The sequence below is a fragment of the Leiobunum rupestre genome, chromosome 5, assembly GCF_980474605.1.
Source record: "Leiobunum rupestre chromosome 5, qqLeiRupe1.1.hap1, whole genome shotgun sequence".
Lineage (NCBI taxonomy): Eukaryota > Metazoa > Arthropoda > Arachnida > Opiliones > Sclerosomatidae > Leiobunum > Leiobunum rupestre.
The window spans coordinates 60,849,632-60,877,312 of record NC_143388.1 but is presented as its reverse complement, the minus strand read 5'-3'; the positions used below and the strand labels follow the sequence as shown (position 1 = coordinate 60,877,312).

The following is a 27,681-nucleotide window of genomic DNA, read 5'->3' as shown; positions in this document are numbered from 1 at the left end:
AAATTTAGTTTAGATTTAGTGCTTGACAAGGGGTCAAGTACCCGAAAGTTTGCCAATTTTAAAAATTATAACATTAAAATAATGTTCTCATATATACTAAATATTATTATTATTTTTTACCATGGACATCAAATTCAATTTATACAAGTTTGACAATATATCTACATAATAAAACATCAGTCACCGAACCAAGTATAAAATAACCATGACAAATAGAATTAGCTTAAAACTGGTATATTTTTATTTCAAACGTATGTTGAAGTTTTACGACTGTTTCGATCTGTAAATAAACTCGTATTTCTTTATTTCTTGTTCCCTCTGTTGGAGAGGATACAGAGAGGAGTAAAATTGGTGGCGGCAGGTTTTAAAGAGCTTAAACAAGAAGAAATAAGGGGTGGGGGCGTTGGGGTTTCAGGGAAATTAATTGGGGTACAGGAGAAGATAGAGAGAGGGTCTTACAGTCTCTGAGAAGGGCAGTCTTCTGCTTCGGGTAGAGAACGTGCAGGAATTTTGTCCCGACGGCTTTCAGATCGCGCAGCTGAAAAAAAAAACAGAAATCAAACGTAAACCTTCGCTGGATCAGTCAGAATATAGAGGACTCAAGGCGAAAATGTTATAACTCAATAAATTCTCTTTGCGGTAAAATTGGGGAAATAGGCAACGAAACTGATCAGGGTTCATACAACATTTGGAAAATTATTTTCCCTGATATTTCCAGGTGCTAAAGCACCGTAGGTTTTCGTTTAATCAAAAAAATTATATATAATTATTGAGGCGCTTCCAGACTCAAACGAATTTCCCTGATATCTCCCGGTTTTGGTTAAATATTTAAAATTTCCCTGATATCTCCCTGATTTTTTTTGGAAAGAATCAGTTTCTCTGATATTTCAAGGTTTTCCAGGTTCTCCAGGTTTGTACGAATCCTGCTGATTTAAAATAGTAATATTAATTACAATATGAGGCGTAAGTCGGAAAATTTTGCGTGGAAAATTTCCGTATTTTTTCGAAAAAAAAAATGATAATTCGCCAATTTTTATTTCGCGGAATTTTCACCTCATTTTGTCGAATCCAAAAGTTAAACCAAACCTCTAGACTAGTCAAGAATAAAAACCCTTAAAAAGAAATAAATGTTAAATTTTTTTATTTTTCCGATTTGCGGAAAAGTTTCTGGAAAATTTCCCGAACATTTCCCGCATTTAATTTTTACGGAAAATTAACAACTGTAATTACAATGTTTTCTTTACTACGAGGATACATTATAAAATATTTAATGTTAATTTTCTGTATGAAATACGTTTGGTAAAATTTAGAAATTTCTAATAAAACAGCTCTGCTGTTGTTATTTAAATAGTTCTTTTTATAAAATAACCTTGGCCATCTTGTTGAAATGTTGCCTCCCCGCTTCAGCTGTGGATCCGTTTTCTCTCCCACTAAAGAGCTTATGAACTCATTCTTAGGCATTGGCTGAACTATTCCAGGGCAACATTTCAACAAGTTGAGCAAGCGTCAAGACATTTTATAAAATCAACTATTGTACATAAATACGCAGAGCTTTGCACTGTGCTGACGTTTCTGGGCCCGGGGCAAGCAACGTAATAAGACCAAAGTACCAAGGTCTCTCAAATTTACAAAACATTAAGTTACAACATTTTTACACTGAGGTAGAGCAAAACAGCATCACAGCAGCTTACTAGGACTAGAAATAAAATCAACAATTTGGTCAAGGCTAAAAGTAGGTTTCACCATCGGAAACCAAAGTTTATTATTTATTGCCAGATACGGTATTACTATAAGTATATAATATTGTTACGTAAGTGTGACAGTTCCTATTCTTCACACGCAAATGTTTTACTGAGAGCTATTCACAAGATAGACTGCTTTACGGGTTTCGTCACCGTTTGGCGTCCCCTTGCTAACGCGTCACACGTAGCCTTTGACAGCGCCTCGCTAGGGGGAGATTTTCTTCTTGTGATGACGTCACTCCGTTACTAGCTCTCAGTAAAATATTCTTCAAAAGTGACCAACTTATGGAACAATATTATAGACTTACGGAGCAATATTATAGACTTACGGAGCAATATTATAGACTTATGGAACAATATTATACTCTTATGGAACAATATTATAGACGTATGGAACAATATTACAGACTTATGGAACAATATTATAGACTTATGGAACAATATTATAAACGTACGGAACAATATTATAAACGTATGGAACAATATTATAGACTTACGGAACAATATTATAGCAGCATGGAACAATATTATAGACTTACGGAACAATATTATAGCAGCATGGAACAATATTATAGCAGCATGGAACAATATTATAGACTTACGGAACAATATAATAAACGTATGGAACAATATTATAAACGCACGGAACAATATTACAGACATATGGAACAATATTATAAACGCATGGAACAATATTATAGACGTATGGAACAATATTATAGACTTACGGAACAATATTATAGACGTATGGAACAATATTATAGACTTACGGAACAATATTACAGACGTATGGAACAATATTACAGACGTATGGAACAATATTATAGACTTATATAACAATAATATAGACGTATCGTATTACCAATAAATGTTTTACTGTCAATAACTTACAATCAAAATAAATGTACTTCTAATAAAATGAAGTGGTCTAGTGCATCCCAAAAAACCTTTCACGTAATTTCCGACGTGAACGATAAAACAAACGCTTCAACAACTGCTCACAACGTACTTAATTCCGCAAACTACGCCTCGAACGACGTGTCGGAGGGCGGTGGAGAAAAATCGTGGCGGGCTTTACGTACAGCGTGTCTCCATCTCTCGGATATTCATCTCTGGGAAAAATGGCGTAGCTGCAGAAAGAAGCGTCGGATATAGATAGAAAAGCTCGTTTCGGGAATCGAGTCGGTAAAGCTCTCACGGACTGGCCATCGGAGAGGAGCGATTTTTCACCGCTCTTCCAACATCCGCTTGAGATAAGGCCTCGTAAAGGCTTATAATTCATAGCGGTGGGCCGTATACCAGTTGAGACTCGGCTCGAGAGCTAGCTACCCTCCGAAAGTACCTTTACTAGCCGCTAGATGGCGGCGACGGCGGGATGGAAATAAACACCTAGTTAAAGAAGAGAGCCTCTACTCTACTTAAATTTGATAAAAATATCACCCTGAGAGAATTCTCCGGCTCGCCTCGCCTTAAGCCAACTTAATATATTTTCGGGTAAAACTTTGAATAGGGCCTAGGCTTAGTAAAATGAGCCCGCAAAGGCAACGAGGGGAAGCGGCGCGATGGGAGCCTTTGGGCCAACCTCTATCCGCTGTCGCGCGGGATTACGGACGGGAATTCGTCAAAATTGGTGGCTCGCCCCTAATTGAATTGTCGAGCCGGAAATAAGATTTATAAACAAGCCGACGAAACACCGACCGAAGTGTTCGAGCCAAATTAACATTCGCGCGCCCCGGGCCAGATGCCAGTGCCGCTACACCCTCCTCCGCCGAGTGCCCTTCAATTAAACAGAGCTAAAAAAACTATTTCTCTCCACGCGGTTATCTCGACGCGAAGGCAAAGGCTTACGGACTTCTCTTAGGCCTTGGCTAAGGTTTATTTACCTAAAATCCTTCGGGATATTCCAGTTTAGATTAAAACACGCTTCTCTTCCTATACAACCTCCAACTCACCACGATACATAATATAAAAATTAATTTACCTTACATCTTAGGAGGTTAAAAATAATAATAATCAGCTAGGCTAATACCAGATGACTTTGGCCTAAGGTGGTGCCAAGGGTATTAGCCTAGTTGGTTATTATTATTATAAATAATCAGCTAGGCTAATACCCGAGGCACCATCTTAGGCCTAAGTCATCGAGCGACTTTTAAAGCCTTTAATTCAGGTGGCCGGGTTACAATGCGTAGGAGGGTGGTGGCAGCCCTGCATGCCTCGCGATCGAGCCAACAGCTCCCTACACTAACTATTACCGTTAACCTAGACAAGTTTTTATGGAAGGGGAAACCGAAGAACTCGGGGGAAAACCCCTTAAACCAGTGGGGAGAGAACTTGCAAACTCAACGCGGAAGGAGTTGTTCCGAGTTTTCACCCAGTGCCACCAGCTGGGATCGAACCCGGCTCCTCTTGCTGCGAGGCGAAAGTGCTAACCACTCTGCCACCCACTATTAAAATTATCTGACTTTTTAAGGCCAAAATTAAACAGTTTCTAACTTTTACATGTATCATAAGTTAATAAATTTAATCAACCTAAATTTCAGTACCAAAATTATTTCAACATTAAAAAACCTAATAATTTGCCATAGATCTAGAGTAAAATTACCTTAAAAACGTGTCAAGATAAAACTTAATTCCCAGACTTTTCCCTGCCTTTTTACAAATTCTAAAAATTCCCTGACCTTTCCCTGACCTTTCCCTGACTTTTAAGACCCATTTTTAAATTCCCTGTTTTCCTGACGTGTGGCGACCCCGTCGAGGTATCTATAGGCGAAAACTATTCGCTAGTTTTGGAGTAATTTTTAAGGAAATAGCGAGCAAATTCAAAATATAGTTTGGCTGTTATTGTATGGAAGAAGTTGGTAGTTTGGGGTAAAAGGTGTACTCTTTTCGTCCCAAAGCGACCGAATAGTTTTGGCCTAATGTTTCTGTTAAGGTTGTACCCAAGTTCGTAATTTTTCATTTCATATCAAATTATCAATTGTGTAAGTTCAATATTAAGTAGTGGCAGTATCTTACGCTTCATATGGTATTTAAGTCAAATCATAAACTGAATGTTTAAGCGGACGTAAAATTCCTGTTTATTTTTGGTGCCCAAGTCTTAAATTTGGCAACATGGACCGTATGTCGAAGCATTTCATTAAAATCACTAACGTCGGCATTACAGACAGGCACGATTTTGAATTTGATTGACATTTCGATAACAGCCTCTTCTGCACACGTGCATTGTCATTTTTGACAGATCCTGATTTTTTTGTCATTTTTGATTATTACAGAATAGCCTATCTGAAATCAGACACTTATTCTGAGATTTTATATTACGATTTTTCGTGTTGATTTCTGGTTTTTTAGGTTGTTTTCGAGATTTTTACATAGCTAATTTTCTCCGACTACAAAAAAACTTTCCCGATAATATTGTCAAAAGGTTTTGCAATATCGAAATGTATTTGAGATTTTAAAATTGATTTTCAGTTTACTTATTTCATTTTAATAAAACCAGTTGTAAAAATTTTCAAAAACATTGTCTGATTTCGAAATTTCGACAACCATTTCAAGATTTAACTGATCTTTTTCTATTAGAATTTTCCAAATGGTCAACGATAGCCACGATTTCATTACTTTTTTCGGATAGGTTTCACCTAATGACGTTTAAAGCAGGCGGATAGGTTTCACCTAATGACGTTTAAAGCAGGCGGATAGGTTTCACCTAATGACGTTTAAAGCAGGCGGATAGGTTTCACCTTATGATAGGGGTGTGCAAAATGTTTGGTTAGACCAAATAATTCGATCGAATACCAAATCGAATATTCGATTCGTCGAATCGAATAGCACTTGGGAAAGTTCGCGAATATTCGAAAAGATAGGAAAAAAGTACTTGGTATTTACAAATAGTTTGCAAAATGGTCGAATAACCGTGGGTCTTTTTCTAATTTGTTGAGTTTCAAGGCCTTCAGAGGAGAACGCTGTGAAATTTCCGAACTACTGCTTATTTCTGGCACCTCTCTTTAGGCCACAGCGGCAATGACCATATAAAGAGTAACTTGCACGTCCAATATTCATACCGTTTGTATTAAAACTTCTTAGCGAAAGGCAGAAGCTGTTTATTCTAGCGCTTATTGGCTAGATTATTCGCGTGTTCTTTGTTATGGAATTTTCTAGAATAGCAAAGTAAAACTAAAACGTAAACCAAGTTCAAAACAAAACTAATAACTGCGAGAAAGGTTGAAGTAAGTAACTTTTTGGATTTTTCGGTTTGCAAACTATTTGGTTATTTCAAAACCAAATACGTCGAATTATTTGGTATTCGAAATACTATTTGGTATTTGATCAATTAACTGGCTTAAAATTTTAATCTAAAAATATTCGACCAAATTATTTGACGTTATAAATATTCGATTTGGTATTTGACGTGCCTTGAAAAAAATTATTTGATATTCGATTCGATCCCCAAAAAATGGTATTTGCACACCTCTACCTTATGACGTTTAAAGCAGGCGGATAGGTTTCACCTTATGACGTTTAAAGCAAGCGGATAGGTTTCACCTTATGACGTTTAAAGCAGGCGGATAGGTTTCACCTTATGACGTTTAAAGCAGGCGGATAGGTTTCACCTTATGACGTTTAAAGCAGGCGGATAGGTTTCACCTTATGACGTTTAAAGCAGGCGGATAGGTTTCACCTTATGACGTTTAAAGCAGGCGGATAGGTTTCACCTTATGACGTTTAAAGCAGGCGGATAGGTTTCACCTTATGACGTTTAAAGCAGGCGGATAGGTTTCACCTTATGACGTTTAAAGCAGGCGGATAGGTTTCACCTTATGACGTTTAAAGCAGGCCGATAGGTTTCACCTTATGACGTTTAAAGCAGGCGGATAGGTTTCACCTTATGACGTTTAAAGCAGGCGGATAGGTTTCACCTTATGACGTTTAAAGCAGGCGGATAGGTTTCACCTTATGACGTTTAAAGCAGGCGGATAGGTTTCACCTTATGACGTTTAAAGCAGGCGGATAGGTTTCACCTTATGACGTTTAAAGCAGGCGGATAGGTTTCACCTTATGACGTTTAGAGCAGGCGGATAGGTTTCACCTAATGACGTTTAAAGTAGGTGAATAGGTTTCACCTTATGACGTTTAGAGCAGGTGAATAGGTTTAACCTTGAATGACGTTTCACCTTATGACGTTTAGAGCAGGTGAATAGGTTTAACCTTGAATGACGTTTCACCTTATGACGTTTAGAACAGGCTAATAGTTTTCACCTTATGACGTTGTCAAGAGTCGAGATTAACAGAACAATACCAGGGTCATTGTTTCGTAAATCACTATGTCACAAAATATTCGCCTAATCCTTTCCCTATATACTTTCGATCGCGACATACAGCGGCCAAATGCCGAACTACTAGTCTTGATAAACCTTTGGCTTAAAAAATTAATGAAGTTGACTTTAGTTCGTAATTGATCAAAACGCGGGGGGGGTCGAGAATTTTAATTATAATACGGGAATGATTTCCCACCTCTGCGATGGAAAATTCCACCTTTCTCTATCAGTCTCCATTAATTAGAAAAACGGCTTTTTTAACCCCATCTAGCGTTAACCTGCGCGGATGAAAAGAACCGCTCCCACCTTCCTCTTTTAAAAGAATCTTTCCATGCCATAATTATTTTTCGATTACCGAGTGGCTCCACCTTATTTTTTTAATTTCTTTTTCTTCATATTTTTTTTTTAGATTTCATCCGTCGCCATCTATCGGGATCTCTTTTGGCGAAACCTGGCTATAAATAAATCAGAATGATTAAGGGTAGAGTAAACGGCGCGGGCTAGATCCTAATTTAGCGGAATGAGAAGCGCGGGACTAGAAAAAAAAGCAAAATTAGCCGGCGAATTATTCTCGAATTTATAATGATTCGTTTACGATTCATTATCCAAGGACCAAGGAACTCGTTCGAATTATTCAATGACAATTGCCGATCGCCATTGCCCCTGGTAATGAGCCTTATTTGTCAATAGGGACAATTATTAGACTCCACTTTTGACTTCAATTAGGCAAATGTCGCTAATGTTCGTTAATGAACGGCGACATTGAAGAAGGAATAGCTTTTTCCGTCAGGTCGTTGGTTTCGTAGGGCGACACCTAATTCGTTGCCTTTTTAGCCATTTGTCTAATTACCGCCACAAATTACAAATGCGTGTTTTTATGTCATTGTCTCCATTTAGTGCTAAAGGCAAAATGAAGTCTGGCGTTTAGATCGCCACCAATATTCGTTAAACCACACATTTAGCGAGAAATAAAATTTTAATACTGTTTTAATTCTCAATTTTGATTTCATACTATTTTTATTCTTAATTTTGATTTCATACTATTTTATTCTTTATTTTGATTTCATACTATTTTTATTCTTAATTTTGATTTCATACTATTTTTATTCTTAATTTTGATTTCATACTATTTTTATTCTTTATTTTGATTTCATACTATTTTTATTCTTAATTTTGATTTCATACTATTTTTATTCTTAATTTTGATTTCATACTATTTTTATTCTTAATTTTGATTTCATACTATTTTTATTCTTAATTTTGATTTCATACTATTTTTATTCTTTATTTTGATTTCATACTATTTTTATTCTTTATTTTGATTTCATACTATTTTTATTCTTAATTTTTATTTCATACTATTTTTATTCTTAATTTTGATTTCATACTATTTTTATTCTTAATTTTGATTTCATATTATTTTTATTCTTAATTTTGATTTCATACTATTTTTATTCTTATTTCTTAATTCATACTATTTTTATTCCTATTTTTAAGTTTATACTATTTTAGTTCTTAATTATAATTTAATATTATTTAAATTCTTAATTTTAATTTAACAATATTTAAATTCTTAATTTTAATTTAACAATATTTAAATTCTTAATTTTAATTTAACAATATTTAAATTCTTAATTTTAATTTAACAATATTTAAATTCTTAATTTTAATTTAACAATATTTAAGTTCTTAAGATTAATTTAACATTATTTAAACAATATTTAAATTCTTTATTTTAATTTAACGTTATTTAAACAATATTTAAATTCTTTATTTTAATTAAATTTAAAGCTCAACTAGATAGAGGATTCCAAGTTCCTAGAACCGACAACGACGAAGCGAAGCGAAAAGTATTCTTATATACTCTCCCTCTATCGCTTGACAGCCAGTTTGACTATGGTGTTAATCAAAACTATATTTATGAATTTTATGTAACAACGCAGCTATTGATTTCGGACTTCCGGCAGGAAATGGGTAAGCGCTGTTGCCTACGCGAGAGGCGGTTATTTCGAATCCGTGGTATACGAGGTTTATAGAACAGGGTTGCCACAGTATTATCAGATTCAAATACCCTGACCATTTTAAGTTATTTTCCCTGCCTTTTTAAGGTCAAAATTAGACAATTTTAAAATTCACAATTAAGAGAAGTTAATAGATTTAATCAACTTATATTTTTCAGTACTAAAGTTATTTCAACGTTAAAAAACCTTTCAAGGATCTAAATAATAATAAGTTATCCCCCCACTGGCTTAAGAGGTTTTCCCTCGAGCTCTTCGGTTTCCCCTTCCATAAAAACTTGTTGAGGTTAACGGTAATAGTTAGAGTAGGGAGCTGTTGGCTCGCGTGGCATGAAGGGCTTACCACCACCCTCCTACGCATTGTAACCCGGCCACCCGAATTATTGGCTTTAAAAGTCGCTCGATGACTTAGGCCTAAGGTGGTGCCTTGAGTATGAGCCTAGCTGATTATTATTATTTTTATTATTAGAATTTGCCATAGATCTAGAGTAAAATTACCTTAAAAAAGTGTCAAGATAAAACTGAATTCCTTGACTTTTTACAAATTCTTAAAATTCCCTGACCTTTCCCAATTTTAAAAACCCTGGCATGTGGCAACCCTATATTATTTGAGGTGTTACGCAAAATCAACAGTTTAAACGAAGCTAGTCCTAATTTTAAATGTTGAAATTTCAAAATGAACAGTTGTAAGGAAGACGTTTCCAACGCTAAAGAGGTTGTTAAGTTTTGTTTTGCAGCGAGGAAAGGTTTAAAAGTGCTCCGTTGAGGACACGCGACACCACTCGAACATCGTCCCAAAACAAGAATAAACCTCCCGAACTAAAGAATAGAAATTTTAACCGCCGCAAGAATGAGACTAAGATACTTGAAAATAATGATACCTAAAAATAGAAGTACGATTACGTTGTCCAAACAACGTCTATTTTAAATCCAATTTGCAAAACGGGCAAAGCTTAATACAATTAGAAATTCCCGTTGAAATGAGAATTAAAGCTATACGCGCTTTCAAAACAAAACTTCATTTTTCGTAAATTCGAAAAACAGCGGCTAAAGTGCCAAATTTCGTTAAGCCTTTTCGCTTCAATTTGTTATTTTTAGGCCTTTTCCTCGAGCGCGTCTAAAATTCGGTCTGATAATGGTAGCTGGCTCCAGTTCGCCATCTAGCGACGGGGAATGAAAATAAAAACGCGAAAGGTTTTCGCGTAAAGAAGCCATTCGTTAGTCAGGCGAGCTAGCTAACTAATAATTCTTAGGAAATTTCGCGTCCTGTTTTTTTTATTCTCCGTGCGTCCCTTGATTGATGCCTGAGCCGTTGTAATTATCTTTACACGTACGAGGCTATGTAATACTGGACATGACATCTCTTACACCAAAACTCGTATAAGGATATACAGCGAAGAAGCCTTTCGGGAGAAGTTACGGCTTTAATAGGTACGACGCGGATTCGTCGCTAAGCCTTGGCTCGTCTCTAATGGACGCAAATTTGCTTCGGCCTCGTTTCCGAGGGACGCAAACTTCACCTTCCTTCCGGTCATTAACTATATTATGTATTACCTATAAAAGAAGCGCTTCTGGGTCAATTTACAGCGAACCTTCTGTTACGTGAAATGATGATTTACCATGTCTCTTAATTTCCCCAGGGTCTTCGCTGATTTATTATTTATTTTCATAGCATTCGCTATTTTTAAACTAATTATTAGGGTTGTCATATGCAAGTACGGCAGGTTTGCCACAGTTTTTTCAAAATCAAATTCCCTGACTTTTCCAGGTTTTCCCTGACCATCTCCGGAGATTTTCCCGGACTTTATTTGCGCCAGGATTTTGTATTTTGTAACCTATATTTTAGTAAAAGTTTCTTATTTTCAAATAAAATTATTTTCCCTGACTTTTCCCTCATTTTTAGACCAATTTTTAGAATTACTTGACTTTTCCCTGATTTTTATACCCATATTCAAATTCCCAGACTTTACATTGATTTTTAGAACAATTTTTAAAATTCCCTGACTTTTCCCTGACTTCATGGAACCATTTTCAAATTCCCTGACTTTTCTCTGGTTTTTATACCCATTTTCAAATTCCCTGACTTTTCTCTGATTTTTATTCCCATATTCAAATTCTCTGACTTTTCTCTGATTTTTATACCCATATTCAAATTCTCTCCCGTTGCAAGGCGCTGTCCAAGGCTACGTGTGACGCGTTAGCAAGCGGACGCAAAACGGCGACGAAGGCCGTAATGCAGTCTGTCTCGTGAATAGCTCTCAGTAAAACGATTGCATGTGAAGAATTGGAAGTGTCACACTTATGTAACAATATTATACACTTATGGTGATTATGTTACATATGGTGTCATCAGTACTAGAGAATAGTGTTATTGATGTATTAGTAAATCGTAATACGTCTTTTTAAATTGGTGGATCCATGGACCAAGAATCTAATTGGACTCACTGTTCCCGATATTTGGACACGGTAGGCGTGGCCTAAATCGGAAGGCTTACTGAGGTACGTCAGCCGGTTTGAAATAACTCAAGAATTCTGATCAACCATCACTACGAGAGGCTTAGCCAGGGCGAGAAAGTTAGATTAGGCTTAGTTCATTAAATGTTAAATTCTAGGGAATTTGATTAAAAACCCTCAGCCATACGTGGCTTACTGGTTATTTTTATTTAATACAATGGTTAATTACCAATAATTAAACTTTTAAAGAACCAATTTCAAAAATAAAAGGTCTAAAACTAGCTAGCCTAATCATTTAACCGACATCAATGGCGCCATTTTGTAAAAATTGAACGTTAACGCTCCAGCTTCTCTACGAAACTACGTTGGAAATCGACTTCAGCGACGCCAAGTTTGTCCATATTGAACTAAAATGAACCGTGATTTTCCTACTCCCAGTATACTCATTATCCCTAAATATAAATTATTATTAAACATAGTTTAAAAAAATATTAATTTGCTCTCTGGGGTGGAATAATATGTGACTTTTAACAAAAAATAAAATTGTAGAGTTCTTATCAATAGAAGTAACAAAAATCGGCGTGTTTACTTTGGCACGATGCTCGCGCCATCTAGGCGTGCGTAAAGCCACTACCGAAATGGAAGGATTTCGCCAAACAAACACGAAATATTTATTTGCCAAGGCTTCAGGAAAAACCATAGTAATCACAACTCAAATGTTTTTCCGTAGGATAAATCCAATGAAATACAAAAAACCACACGCTATAAGTCGAATCGAAATTATCCATATAGCCTACCCTACGCTGTCATGGTGACTAGCGCGCGACAGCCACAAAAGTGGCGCCATCTCTAGCTTCATTGCTGTACTATTAATTAGTAAAGCGGTCTGGATTTTAGGCCATGTCTTCTGTAAATAGAGTTTCAGTAGATGACGCTAGAGTAATTAATACGTTAAACCTATTTTGTATTTTTACTAAACTAATCATTTTTGTAGAATAAATTAATGGTTTAAGGTAAAATCTTGCAAAATATTTCATGTTTTTTTTAAAACATCTTTCAAAATTTATTTGCCTGACTTTTTTGGAATCATTTTCAAATTCCCTGATTTTTTGGGGTCATTTACAAGTTCCCTGACCTTTTTAATCATTTTCAAATTACTTGACTTTCTTGTACCATTTTCAAATCCCCTGACGTTAAGGAGACATTTTCAAATTCCCTGACTAGAAGTATTTTCCATTTCCACGACTTTTCCCTGACCATTTGGGACCATTTTCAAATGCCCTGGCGATTTGGGACCATTTTCAAATTCCTTGAATATTTAAGACCATTTTCAAATTCCCTGACTTTCTCCTGACTATTTGGGACCATTTTGAAATTCCCTAACTTTTTCCTGACAATTTGGGACCATTTTCAAATTTCCTGACATTTTCCTGACGATTTGGAACCATTTTCAAATTCCCTGACATTTTCCTGAAGATTTGAAACCATTTTCAAATTCCCTGACATTTTCCTTACGATTTGGAACCATTTTCCAATTCCCTGACATTTTCCTGAAGATTTGGAACCATTTTCAAATTCCCTGACATTTTCCTGAAGATTTGAAACCATTTTCAAATTCCCTGACATTTTCCTTACGATTTGGAACCATTTTCTAATTCCCTGACATTTTCCTGAAGATTTTGAACCATTTTCAAATTCCCTGACATTTTCCTGAAGATTTGGAACCATTTTCAAATTCCCTGACATTTTCCTGACGATTTGGAACCATTTTCAAATTCCCTGACATTTTCCTGAAGATTTGGAACCATTTTCAAATTCTCTGACATTTTCCTGAAGATTTGAAACCATTTTCAAATTCCCTGACATTTTCCTTACGATTTGGAACCATTTTCCAATTCCCTGACATTTTCCTGACGATTTGGAACCATTTTCAAATTCCCTGACATTTTCCTGACGATTTGGAACCATTTTCAAATTCCCTGACATTTTCCTGAAGATTTGAAACCATTTTCAAATTCTCTGACATTTTCCTTACGATTTGGAACCATTTTCCAATTCCCTGACATTTTCCTTACGATTTGGAACCATTTTCCAATTCCCTGACATTTTCCTGACGATTTGGAACCATTTTCAAATTCCCTGACATTTTCCTGACGATTTGGAACCATTTTCAAATTCCCTGACATTTTCCTGAAGATTTGAAACCATTTTCAAATTCCCTGACATTTTCCTTACGATTTGGAACCATTTTCCAATTCCCTGACATTTTCCTGAAGATTTGGAACCATTTTCAAATTCCCTGACATTTTCCTGACGATTTGGAACCATTTTCAAATTCCCTGACATTTTCCTGACGATTTGGAACCATTTTCAAATTCCCTGACATTTTCCTGAAGATTTGAAACCATTTTCAAATTCCCTGACATTTTTCTTACGATTTGGAACCATTTTCCAATTCCCTGACATTTTCCTGAAGATTTGGAACCATTTTCAAATTCCCTGACATTTTCCTGACGATTTGGAACCATTTTCAAATTTCCTGACATTTTCCTGACGATTTGGAACCATTTTCAAATTCCCTGACATTTTCCTGAAGATTTGGAACCATTTTCAAATTCCCTGACATTTTCCTGAAGATTTGAAACCATTTTCAAATTCCCTGACATTTTCCTTACGATTTGGAACCATTTTCCAATTCCCTGACATTTTCCTGAAGATTTGGAACCATTTTCCAATTCCCTGACATTTTCCTGAAGATTTGGAACCATTTTCAAATTCCCTGACATTTTCCTGACGATTTGGAACCATTTTCAAATTCCCTGACATTTTCCTGAAGATTTGGAACCATTTTCAAATTCCCTGACATTTTCCTGACGATTTAGAACCATTTTCAAATTCCCTGAAGATTTGAAACCATTTTCAAATTCCCTGACATTTTCCTGGCGATTTGGAACCATTTTCAAATTCCCTGACATTTTCCTGAAGATTTGAAACCATTTTCAAATTCCCTGACATTTTCCTTACGATTTGGAACCATTTTCAAATTTAATGACTTTTCCCTGACTATTTGGGACCATTTTCAAATTTCCTGACATTTTCCTGACGATTTGGAACCATTTTCAAATTCCCTGACATTTTCCTGAAGATTTGAAACCATTTTCAAATTCCCTGACATTTTCCTTACGATTTGGAACCATTTTCCAATTCCCTGACATTTTCCTGAAGATTTGGAACCATTTTCAAATTCCCTGACATTTTCCTGAAGATTTGAAACCATTTTCAAATTCCCTGACATTTTCCTTACGATTTGGAACCATTTTCCAATTCCCTGACATTTTCCTGACGATTTGGAACCATTTTCAAATTCCCTGACATTTTCCTGACGATTTGGAACCATTTTCAAATTCCCTGACATTTTCCTGAAGATTTGAAACCATTTTCAAATTCCCTGACATTCTCCTTACGATTTGGAACCACTTTCCAATTCCCTGACATTTTCCTAAAGATTTGGAACCATTTTCCAATTCCCTGACATTTTCCTGAAGATTTGGAACCATTTTCAAATTCCCTGACATTTTCCTGACGATTTGGAACCATTTTCAAATTCCCTGACATTTTCCTGACGATTTGGAACCATTTTCAAATTCCCTGACATTTTCCTGAAGATTTGGAACCATTTTCAAATTCCCTGACATTTTCCTGAAGATTTGAAACCATTTTCAAATTCCCTGACATTTTCCTTACGATTTGGAACCATTTTCCAATTCCCTGACATTTTCCTGAAGATTTGGAACCATTTTCAAATTCCCTGACATTTTCCGGAAGATTTGGAACCATTTTCAAATTCCCTGACATTTTCCTGACGATTTGGAACCATTTTCAAATTCCCTGACTTTTCCTGAAGATTTGGAACCATTTTCAAATTCCCTGACATTTTCCTGACGATTTGGAACCATTTTCAAATTCCCTGACATTTTCCTTACGATTTGGAACCATTTTCCAATTCCCTGACATTTTCCTGACGATTTGGAACCATTTTCAAATTCCCTGACATTTTCCTGACGATTTGGAACCATTTTCAAATTCCCTGACATTTTCCTGAAGATTTGAAACCATTTTCAAATTCCCTGACATTCTCCTTACGATTTGGAACCATTTTCCAATTCCCTGACATTTTCCTAAAGATTTGGAACCATTTTCCAATTCCCTGACATTTTCCTGAAGATTTGGAACCATTTTCAAATTCCCTGACATTTTCCTGACGATTTGGAACCATTTTCAAATTCCCTGACATTTTCCTGACGATTTGGAACCATTTTCAAATTCCCTGACATTTTCCTTACGATTTGGAACCATTTTCAAATTCCCTGACATTTTCCTGAAGATTTGAAACCATTTTCAAATTCCCTGACATTTTCCTTACGATTTGGAACCATTTTCCAATTCCCTGACATTTTCCTGAAGATTTGGAACCATTTTCAAATTCCCTGACATTTTCCGGAAGATTTGGAACCATTTTCAAATTCCCTGACATTTTCCTGACGATTTGGAACCATTTTCAAATTCCCTGACTTTTCCTGAAGATTTGGAACCATTTTCAAATTCCCTGACATTTTCCTGACGATTTAGAACCATTTTCAAATTCCCTGAAGATTTGAAACCATTTTCAAATTCCCTGACATTTTCCTGGCGATTTGGAACCATCTTTAAATTCCCTGACATTTTCCTGAAGATTTGAAACCATTTTCAAATTCCCTGACATTTTCCTTACGATTTGGAACCATTTTCAAATTCCCTGACATTTTCCTGAAGATTTGAAACCATTTTCAAATTCCCTGACATTTTCCTGACGATTTGGAACCATTTTCAAATTCCCTGAATAAACCAGGTTTTCCAGATCGTGTACGAGCCCTTTCATGTTCTCTATTCACCTGAATACACTCTTGATACAAAAATGTCATCTTAACCCACGAAATAAATATTAATAAACTGGAAAAACTAGATCACTATAACCTTTCTACGGTATCAGTTTCGTCGGCCACCACCCCTCCCGCCAAACAATGGAACGGTCCATTTGCTCCAAACTCAAGGCCATCGACAAGGCGAAGTATCTAAATTTAGCCCACTATCATTTCAGCGTGCCTTATTTTTATATCGCCCGAAGATGAAAACGCTATTAATTTTGTTCATTTTTTAAAGGCAAAATTACTAGCGGACACGAAGAAAATGGCGAAATTTCTAAGGCTAATTGAGAGATCGCCAAGGGTTGAGAGGATGATATGTAATGGAAATAAACGAGACGTCGCGTACGCGGGTGCAACGCGGCCCATCCCAATCGAAATTACGACTCAACGTATAACCGGAATCATTCAACTATTAGAAAATCTATTTGCCTAATATTTCCAGGAGCTTTTCATTTAGATTTCCCTAATATTTTCAGGAGATTTCCACTTATATTTCCCCAAATATTTTCAGGAGGTTTCCACTTATATTTCCCTAATATTTTCAGGAGGTTTCCACTTATATTTCCCTAATATTTTCAGGAGGTGTCCACTAATTTTTCCCGGAGGTTTCCACTTATATTTCCCTTATATTTCCAGGAGGTTTCCACTTATATTTCCCCAATATTTTCAGGAGGTTTCCACTTATATTTCCCCAATATTTTCAGGAGGTTTCCACTTATATTTCCCCAATATTTTCAGGAGGTTTCCACTTATATTTCCCCAATATTTTCAGGAGGTTTCCACTTATATTTCCCTAATATTTTCAGGAGGTTTCCACTTATATTTCCCTAATATTTTCAGGAGGTGTCCACTAATTTTTCCCGGAGGTTTCCACTTATATTTCCCTAATATTTCCAGGAGGTGTCCACTAATATTTCCAGGAGGTGTCCACTAACATTTCCCTAATATTTTCAGGAGGTGTCCACTTACATTTCCCTAATACATCCAGGAGATTTCCACTTATATTTACAGTAGGTTTCCACTCATATTTCCCTAATATTTCCAGGAGGTTTCCACTTATATTTACAGTAGGTTTCCACTCATATTTCCCTAATATTTCCAGGAGGTTTCCACTTATATTTCCCTAATATTCCAGAAGGTTCCCACTTATATTTCCCTAATATTTCCAGGAGTTTTCCACTTATGTATCCAGGAGGTTTACACTTATATTTCCCTAATATTTCCAGTAGTTTTCCACTGATATTTCCCTAATATTTCCAGTAGTTTTCCACTGATATTTCCCTGGTGCCTCCAGGTTTTCCACTGATATTTCCCTGGTTCCTCCAGGTTTTCCACTGATATTTCCCTGGTTCCTCCAGGTTTTCCACTGATATTTCCCTGGTTCCTCCAGGTTTTCCACTGATATTTCCCTGGTTCCTCCAGGTTTTCCACTGATATTTCTATCGACAATCTAATATTCTGACGATCTTTTCGATCCTTATCTAATTCCCTGATATTTCTAGGTTTTCCAAGTCTCTATGAACCTGGTATAATTAAGGGAATCGATAGGCTAGTCCCATTATCCAGGTCCATTAAGATGAAATTAAAAGTGGAGCTCAAAATATATGCTCGGCTCTCATAGTTTTTCGATTAAAGTGGCTCAATTTATCTCCTAGAGGACGTTGTATAGCTTCTCCGAGCTTTGAATAAAGAAGAGAAATGAATGGCTACGGTGTAACGTGAGCTTTGCTTAGCCCCTTGGCCAATCCAGTAAGTTGCTTCGAAAAATAATATTCCGCATCGAATAAAGCTAAAATGAAATCTGATAAATGTTTCAAGAATCTATTTTATATAGGATGTATTTATTTATACTTAGGGAAAATTACTATGTTAAGATGACTTTTAGCGTAGGGTCCCCAGGGAAAATCTTATAGGAAAAATAGGAGGCGAATTACAGAAAAATATACGAAATAAAATAGGTGAATTATAGTAAAATATAGGATACTAAATAGGCGAATTATAGGAAAATATAGGATACTAAATAGGCGAATTATAGGAAAATATAGGATACTAAATAGGCGAATTATAGGAAAATATAGGATACTAAATAGGCGAATTATAGGACAATATAGGATACTAAATAGGCGAATTATAGGACAATATAGGATACTAAATAGGCGAATTATAGGAAAATATAGGATACTAAATAGGCGAATTATAGGAAAATATAGGATACTAAATAGGCGAATTATAGGAAAATATAGGATACTAAATAGGCGAATTATAGGAAAATATAGGATACTAAATAGGCGAATTATAGGAAAATATAGGATACTAAATAGGCGAATTATAGGAAAATATAGGATACTAAATAGGCGAATTATAGGAAAATATAGGATACTAAATAGGCGAATTATAGGAAAATATAGGATACTAAATAGGCGAATTATAGGAAAATATAGGATACTAAATAGGCGAATTATAGGAAAATAAAGGATACTAAATAGGTGAATTATAGGAAAATATAGGACACTAAATAGGTGAATTATAGGAAAATATAGGACACTAAATAGGAAAAAATGATAATGCAATTATTGCATATCACCTAGAATATTGATAATTTTTTTGTACACTGCTTTCTTGCATGTTTGGATAATATAAACCTCGTACCCTAGATTAGAAATAACAGACTGGAATTCCGAAAGAATTTGCTCCATAGTTACCATGGTAACCAACTATAGAAAAGATCACGGCCAACTGGAATGACGTGTTGTTTTCGCAACAACGCGTCAAAGTTCGCCGTGATAAGAGGGCACGTGCCGGAAGTGGGTTAAAACCTTTTTGGAGGGTGGAGGAGGGGGGGGGGTTGAACCCCTCAACCATTCCTTAATGACACCATTGATTTAATTAATAAAAAAATTAGAGAAACCCGTAAATAATATCGACGAAACTTCTCAAATGATTATGAATATTTATCGCATAAATCCCTAGTAGGCTAAAAAAAAAATTTGAAAATAAATGTAAAAAGTTTGGATTTTCCTACATGGCCAATAACGGAACATTGGCATCGTTGTGGGAAGACACCTTCTGTTCGTCGAGTTAAATTACAGTTCAAAGCGGCGAAATCGATGACGCAAATCGCAGCGAGCAGATTTCCAATCCGAGATAGACGAGCGGCATACATCAGTCCAGCGCGCTCCGTAAAATGGTCCTCATAAATCGGAATGATGAGGTGGTCCCGGAGTGTTTCCCCATTTGAGTCTTGGAGTAAGACAATGCCCAGACGATCAGCCTCCGGTTCCCGATAAATTAACCCAGACGCCGAGAGACGCTTCCTAACGTATAGCCTTCAACGTCAGCGAAATGAATCACCGTACCGTACGAAGACGTCGCGGAGTGGCGTCGACCTTCTATTTCGGGTGACCAATCTCGGGACCTGTCTAGATCTGTCAAGCTTAAAGCGACGGAGTAAAACTTGGAGACTCTATTAAGATAAAGGGGGTGACACCTTTCTACAGTTTAGCACCCCCCGTTCTAGCTGGGAACGCTTCAAAAGACAATTAATCCGGTCTGGGGCTTAGCCAGTTTAATTTCGTAAAGACGGGAACTGTTTTAATCAGACGCGGATATATTTAAGGGTGGCGCGTGGCAAGACTATTATCCCGAACAATATTATTGGAAGTACTGCCGCTCTACTAACATAAAGTTATCTCAAGGTACACGCTTCATGTGATAACTTCGTCAGTGTCCGAGATGAGTTTTAGTTTGGAAACCAATTGAAGTTCTGGATTTCAACATTTTTAAACACCTTATCTTGGAAGCGCATTTTTTAAGAAGTTTCGCGACTACGGCTAATTACAATTACGATGTTAAACTAATCCGGGTGGCCATATTTGTTTTCAAATTCACTGACTTTCTAAGGTTTTTCCTAATCATTTTCATAAATTTTCCATAATTTCACATTGTTTTCCGGACCATTATCATAGATTTTCCATAAATTCCCAATGTTTTCTTGACTATTGTCAGATATGTTCCATAATTTCCCAATGTTTTCTTGACCATTGTCAGATATGTTCCATAATTTCCCAATGTTTTCTTGATCATTGTCAGATATGTTCCATAATTACCCCATATTTTCTTGACCATTGTCAGATATGTTCCATAATTACCCAATATTTTCTTGACCATTGTCAGATATGTTCCATAATTTCCCAATATTTTCTTGACCATTGTCAGATATGTTCCATAATTTCCCAATATTTTCTTGACCATTGTCAGATATGTTCCATAATTTCCCAATATTTTCTTGACCATTGTCAGATATGTTCCTTAATTTCCCAATGTTTTCCATGCAATTTTTAGATATTATCCATAATTCCCCAATGTTTTCCAGGCCATTTTTAAATATTTTCCATAACTTCCCAATGTTTTCCTGACCATTTTCTTAGATTTTCCATAATTATTCAATGTTTTCCTAATAATTTTCATACATTTTCCATAATATCCCAAAGTTTGCCTTACCATTTTCATATATTTCCCATAATTTACCAATGTTTTCCTGACCACTTTCATAGATTTTCCATAATTTCCCAATGTTTTCCTTACAATTTTCATAAATTTTCCATAATTATCCAATGTTTTCCTGACCATTTTCAGAGATTTTCCTTGACTTATTTTAAGCCAAAAATTTTAAATACTTAAAGTAAAATGTGGAAATTTTTACCTATATTATAATTAACATTTTTCATTTCCAACCAAAATTAAATTCACCGACTTTTAAAATAAAGATATTAAAATTCCCTCAATAATAATAAATAGGGATTTGGCACTATGACCTAATAGCACAAGTTGAAAACGATTAGCAATATGGCAAACATGGCTAAAGATACGAAGTTGTGTTTTCCTATAGTGATAAAACGCGTACATATAGCGCTCAATACAGGACCCTCCTACGCATTGTAACCGGGCCACCTGTTTAAAGGCATTAAAAGTCGCTCGATGACTTGGGCCTAAGGTGGTGCGCCTTTGGTATTAGCCTAACTGATTATTATTATTATTATTAAGGTTAATTGAAAGTACGTTAAAAACCAAATGTTGATAAATTAGACTTCGTACACGTTACATTATACTAGCTTAAACTTTCTATTAACACCGAGTTTATCCAGTTCATTTGCATCCGAGCAGAATAAATCAGAGTCTGTTAAATGATAAAAGGTTCTCTAAAAGACACACGATTTATTCCGAGTCTAGACGCGGTACCTTTGAATTATCAACCTTTCCTTTTAGCTAGACGCAGCAAAAAATATTTTGAAATGATTGTATCATATCAGAAGAAAATAGGGGAAGTACGTATCTGTAGCTTTGAGCCGTAGAAGTCGTCGTGTGACCCACGAAAACGCCTTTTTACGCATAATAAACCAAACTGAAAAAGTAGTTCTACTTTTGTTTTGATTCAACACGGCTATAATCGACGAAAGCAAATACGCCTTAACTCAAATAGCAGAGAATGAGAAGGGCAATATGTTACAATTGTTCAATTTAAGAAAAATGACTTTTTAAACGATGTATTCATCCGCGATTTCCCGCCAAACCGTTTTGGCGCGAAAATTCGTGAAAAGTGACGCCTTTCCAAAGCTGACTAGAAGCGTACTCCCCCCTATTTTCTTCTGATCATATTGATCAGGAAACTATATAGGTATACACTTGGAATGTCTAAGGAATAGTTAGTGTAGGGAGCTGTTGGCTCGAACGCGTGGCATGCAGGGCTTGCCACCACCCTCCTACGCATTGTAACCCGGCCACCTGAATTAATGGCTTCAAAAGTCGCTTGACGACTTAGGCCTAAGGTGGTGCCTTGGGTATTAGCCTAGCTGATTATTATTATTATTATTATTACATTTTTACGACCGTGATGAAGCTCGTAGAAACGGGCGTGTCTTAAAGCGGGAAAACTCACGAGAAAATCTCTCGCGCCTCGCTACCCTCATTCGACGAAAACTCGTCATTAAGCCTAGCCATGGTTATTATATTATTAGCTTACCTGATTATCTCTTTTATAACCGTACAAATACCTGAAATTAGGTATCACTACACTTCTTTCGCGAAGAACGTTATAATTACTTTAAAATATTAAGTACGATAACAAATTGAGGTTTTTAAATCCATTGTTTTATAAGCCTTTTTTGCGCGGGAAGATCGCTTATTTGTTACCATGACGACGCATTCTTTTCGCGTCAAACCTCGAGCCAATGAATTAGAAATGTCGTGTTACGTCTTACACTTGACGTAGTTAAGCCCAGCCTTTTTCTCGACGCGCTTTCGTATCACCGTCCCAATGGAACCTTAGACATTCCAAGTGTATACTTCTATAGTTTCCTGTATTGACCCACATACAGCGTAACTTAACGGAAGCGGAAATACGCAGATTAAATTGGCAACTGAGGCAATCAACCGGATCCATTCGAATTAGACGGAAAATAGATTTAAAGAAAGAGAGTCAACACTTACGAAAGTATCTTTAATGGGTTCGTCCAAGGTGTCGAATTTGGTGCCTGTGAACCTGCTGGGGGAGTCCGGGATGTTCATGTCCCCCTCCAAGGGCTCTTCGCTAATGTACTCCTGGAAAGTAGAGTCCTGAGGTAACTTCTTCGCGGGTTCCGGAAGCGACACAAACAAAGAACGCGGGGAAAGAAATATACAAAAGCCACTTTGGTTACAATTCGGAAACGGGAAAGATTTAAACCGCATCGTGACCAAAATAGAATCACCACATCGCTACCTGAGGGCAAAAGTCAAGTAAGTCGAGATACGTGACTATTGAAATAAATTCAAAATTATAATTCTTGAGTGTTTTTAAATTAAGGTGACTCACAAGGAGACATCCCGAAATGTAGCCCACCGATTTTGTTCAAACTCGAGGGATTGGTAGACCTTCATGTTATTTTCAATGGGAAAATTTAAATTTGTTGTCGTCAAAATCATTTTTCGTTGCCATGGCAAAACGGTTGCCCATTGAATAAATTTCCTTTAGGATTTTTCAAGTTACATGAAGGTCTAACAATCCCCCGAGTTTGAACAAAATCGGTGGGTTACACTTCGGGATGTCTCCTTGTCAGTACAAAATTTTCAATATATATTTTCACTCTATTTTTATCAATTTTCATAATTAGATTATCATTGTTATTATGCTAGATTTCGAACTTAAAACTGGTTTTTCTCAAATAGGGGTTTTCAGACTCGCTTGACTCTTGCTCTAAGGTAGCGAGATTCGGAGAAATTTCATTTCAAACGGGGAGCCCGGATTTTATTAAGAAGATAAAATTATTAACACGCGCCGTTTCAAAGTTTTCAATTAAGGGTCAGCATTTTAAATTATGTAGTAAGAATCTAGGTCTATTTGGATATGCACTTGCGCTTAAATTATTAATTGTTTAAATGTGTATTCTACATTTGGTCACGGATAAAAGGTAACAAGTAAAAAAACATGCGGAACAAGGAGTTGTTTTGAAAAACTACGTACTTGATATACCGCCATTATAAGAGAGCGTCCCTGTGACAGTCAAATTTTAAAATCCTGAAATGTAATAAAAGAAGTTGGTTTTTAATTTATTAGCGAGGGTTGTTATATTTTACAGAAATTTAAAATATTCCCCACACTTACATTCTTTAACATTAATTTGATACGAATTAAAAATATTCCCCACACTTACATTCTTTAACATTAATTTGATACGAATTAAAAATATTCCCCACACTTACATCCGTTATTATTAATTTGATACGAATTAAAAATATTCCCCACACTTACATCCGTTATTATTAATTTGATATGAATTAAAAATATTCCCCACACTTACATTCGTTAATATTAATTTGATACGAATTAAAAATATTCCCCACACTTACATTCGTTAATATTAATTTGATACGAATTAAAAATATTCCCCACACTTACATTCGGTAATATTAATTTGATACGAATTAAAAATATCCCCCACACTTACATTCGGTAATATTAATTTGATACGAATTAAAAATATTCCCCACACTTACATTCGTTAATATTAATTTGATACGAATTAAAAATATCCCCCACACTTACATTCGGTAATATTAATTTGATACGAATTAAAAATATCCCCCACACTTACATTCGGTAATATTAATTTGATACGAATTAAAAATATTCCCCACACTTACATTCGTTAATATTAATTTGATACGAATTAAAAATATTCCCCACACTTACATTCGGTAATATTAATTTGATACGAATTAAAAATATCCCCCACACTTACATTCGGTAATATTAATTTGATACGAATTAAAAATATTCCCCACACTTACATTCGTTAATATTAATTTGATACGAATTAAAAATATCCCCCACACTTATATCCGTTATTATTAATTTGATACGAATTAAAAATATCCCCCACACTTACATCCGTTATTATTAATTTGATACGAATAAAAAATATCCCCCACACTTACATTCGTTAATATTAATTTGATTCGAATTAACAATATCCCCCACACTTACATTCGTTAACATTAATTTGATACGAATTAAAAATATTCCCCACACTTACATTCTTTAACATTAATTTGATACGAATTAAAAATATTCCCCACACTTACATCCGTTATTATTAATTTGATACGAATTAAAAATATTCCCCACACTTACATTCGTTAATATTAATTTGATACGAATTAAAAATATTCCCCACACCTACATTCGTTAATATTAATTTGATACGAATTAAAAATATTCCCCACACTTACATTCGGTAATATTAATTTGATACGAATTAAAAATATCCCCCACACTTACATTCGTTAACATTAATTTGATACGAATTAAAAACATTCCCCACACTTACATCCATTATTATTCATTTGATACGAATTAAAAATATCCCCCACACTTACATCCGTTATTATTAATTTGATACGAATTAAAAATATCCCCCACACTTATATCCGTTATTATTAATTTGATACGAATTAAAAATATCCCCCACACTTACATCCGTTATTATTAATTTGATACGAATAAAAAATATCCCCCACACTTACATTCGTTAATATTAATTTGATTCGAATTAACAATATCCCCCACACTTACATTCGTTAACATTAATTTGATACGAATTAAAAACATTCCCCACACTTACATCCATTATTATTCATTTGATACGAATTAAAAATATCCCCCACACTTACATCCGTTATTATTAATTTGATACGAATTAAAAATATCCCCCACACTTATATCCGTTATTATTAATTTGATACGAATTAAAAATATCCCCCACACTTACATTCGTTAACATTAATTTGATACGAATTAAAAATATCCCCCACACTTACATCCGTTATTATTAATTTGATACGAATTAAAAATATCCCCCACACTTATATCCGTTATTATTAATTTGATACGAATTAAAAATATCCCCCACACTTACATTCGTTAACATTAATTTGATACGAATTAAAAATATCCCCCACACTTACATCCGTTATTATTAATTTGATACGAATTAAAAATATCCCCCACACTTATATCCGTTATTATTAATTTGATACGAATTAAAAATATCCCCCACACTTACATTCGTTAACATTAATTTGATACGAATTAAAAACATTCCCCACACTTACATCCGTTATTATTAATTTGATACGAATAAAAAATATCCCCCACACTTACATTCGTTAATATTAATTTGATACGAATTAACAATATCCCCCACACTTACATTCGTTAACATTAATTTGATACGAATTAAAAATATTCCCCACACTTACATTTGTTAATATTAATTTGATACCAATTAAAAATATCCCCCACACTTACATTCGTTGTTATTAATTTGATACCAATTAAAAATATCCCCCACACTTACATTCGTTGTTATTAATTTGATACGAAATAAAAATATTCCCCACACCTACATTCGTTAATATTAATTTGATACGAATTAAAAATATTCCCCACACTTACATTTGTTAATATTAATTTGATACGAATTAAAATTATTCCCCACACCTACATTTGTTAATATTAATTTGATACGAAATAAAAATATCCCCCACACTTACATTCGTTGTTATTAATTTGATACGAAATAAAAATATCCCCCACACTTACATTCGTTATTAATTTGATACGAATTAAAAATACCCCCACACTTACATTCGTTGTTATTAATATGATACGAATTAAAAATATCCCCCACACTTACATTCGTTAATATTAATTTGATACGAAATAAAAATATTCCGCACATTTAAATTTTCTACGAATTAAAAATATTCCCCACATTTGTTAATATTATAATAAACACTTTCTTTGCGTGTATTATTCAAATAACCTATTAACTATACCAATTAAGTTTCATCTATAGATTATATAATCCTTAAAAATATAATTTAATTTTTTTTAATATTTCTAATTTAATTAGTTCCAATTTGCTTTGTAATGAAATTGTTTTAAAACCTGGGCGTATTCTTTCAGGCGTCATTGAAATACACTAGACGAATTAAATCAGTAATTAAAAAAAAATAACTTCAATGAAATCATAATTTCAATCAAATTGATTAAAATCACTCCATTTCAAAACAACGAGCGAAGTTTCGTAACTACAGGGCGAATCAAAGCGCTTTCTTAAAATCTCCGAAGACGAATTGAAGTTAGCGCACGAAAGCGTCGCTTTAATTTAAACCAGTGTTAATGGATTTATACACTTAAGCAGATTAAATTTGCGTAACTCTGCCCTTTCCTGCCCCCCTTTAGTACCGGAAGTAAGGCCCTGGTATTTCTAGGGCGAAACCAGATAGTCCTAGAGACCTAGAAATGAAAGATACGAAAAAAGTAAAGCGAATGAAAAAGTGCCGGTTATCCCAAGCACGTATCCGCCTCCGAAGGCGCCAACTTCAGCCGCAATTAGAGGTGGCCCACTCTCCACTAACAAATTGCCACGATGTAGAAAGTGGAATTACCAACGGGAGAGAGAGCTCCATACATTACAACAAACGCAACTTCGCCGCGTCTAAAGAAAAAACGTTTCTCGAATAATAATGTTTAAATAAATGACTGCGCCTTTAATCGATAATAAACAAAAATAAATCTCCTATTATTTACGTGTTTGTAGATTTGCTAATTTTCCAGAAAAATATTTATTTTTTATATTTTCGAAAAATT

General features: G+C 35.1%; 1 protein-coding gene across 4 annotated transcripts in view; it reads right to left on the bottom strand.

Moving 5' to 3' along the window:
* LOC149945515 (protein YIPF6) overlaps nt 1-27,681 on the bottom strand; it is a 268,416-nt gene that overhangs the window by 15,719 nt on the left and 225,016 nt on the right. For 2 of the 4 annotated variants that reach the window (XM_090174509.1, XM_090174510.1), the window contains 3 exons: nt 23,989-24,042; nt 22,977-23,114; nt 460-538 (listed from right to left, as the gene is read on the bottom strand). In XM_090174509.1, coding sequence (XP_090030635.1) covers nt 460-538; nt 22,977-23,114; nt 23,989-24,003 — 232 coding nt within the window. In that variant the 5' untranslated portion in view covers nt 24,004-24,042. The remainder of the gene's footprint in view (nt 1-459; nt 539-22,976; nt 23,115-23,988; nt 24,043-27,681) is intronic. The other 2 variants (XM_090174511.1, XM_090174512.1) reach the window with 1 other exon arrangement.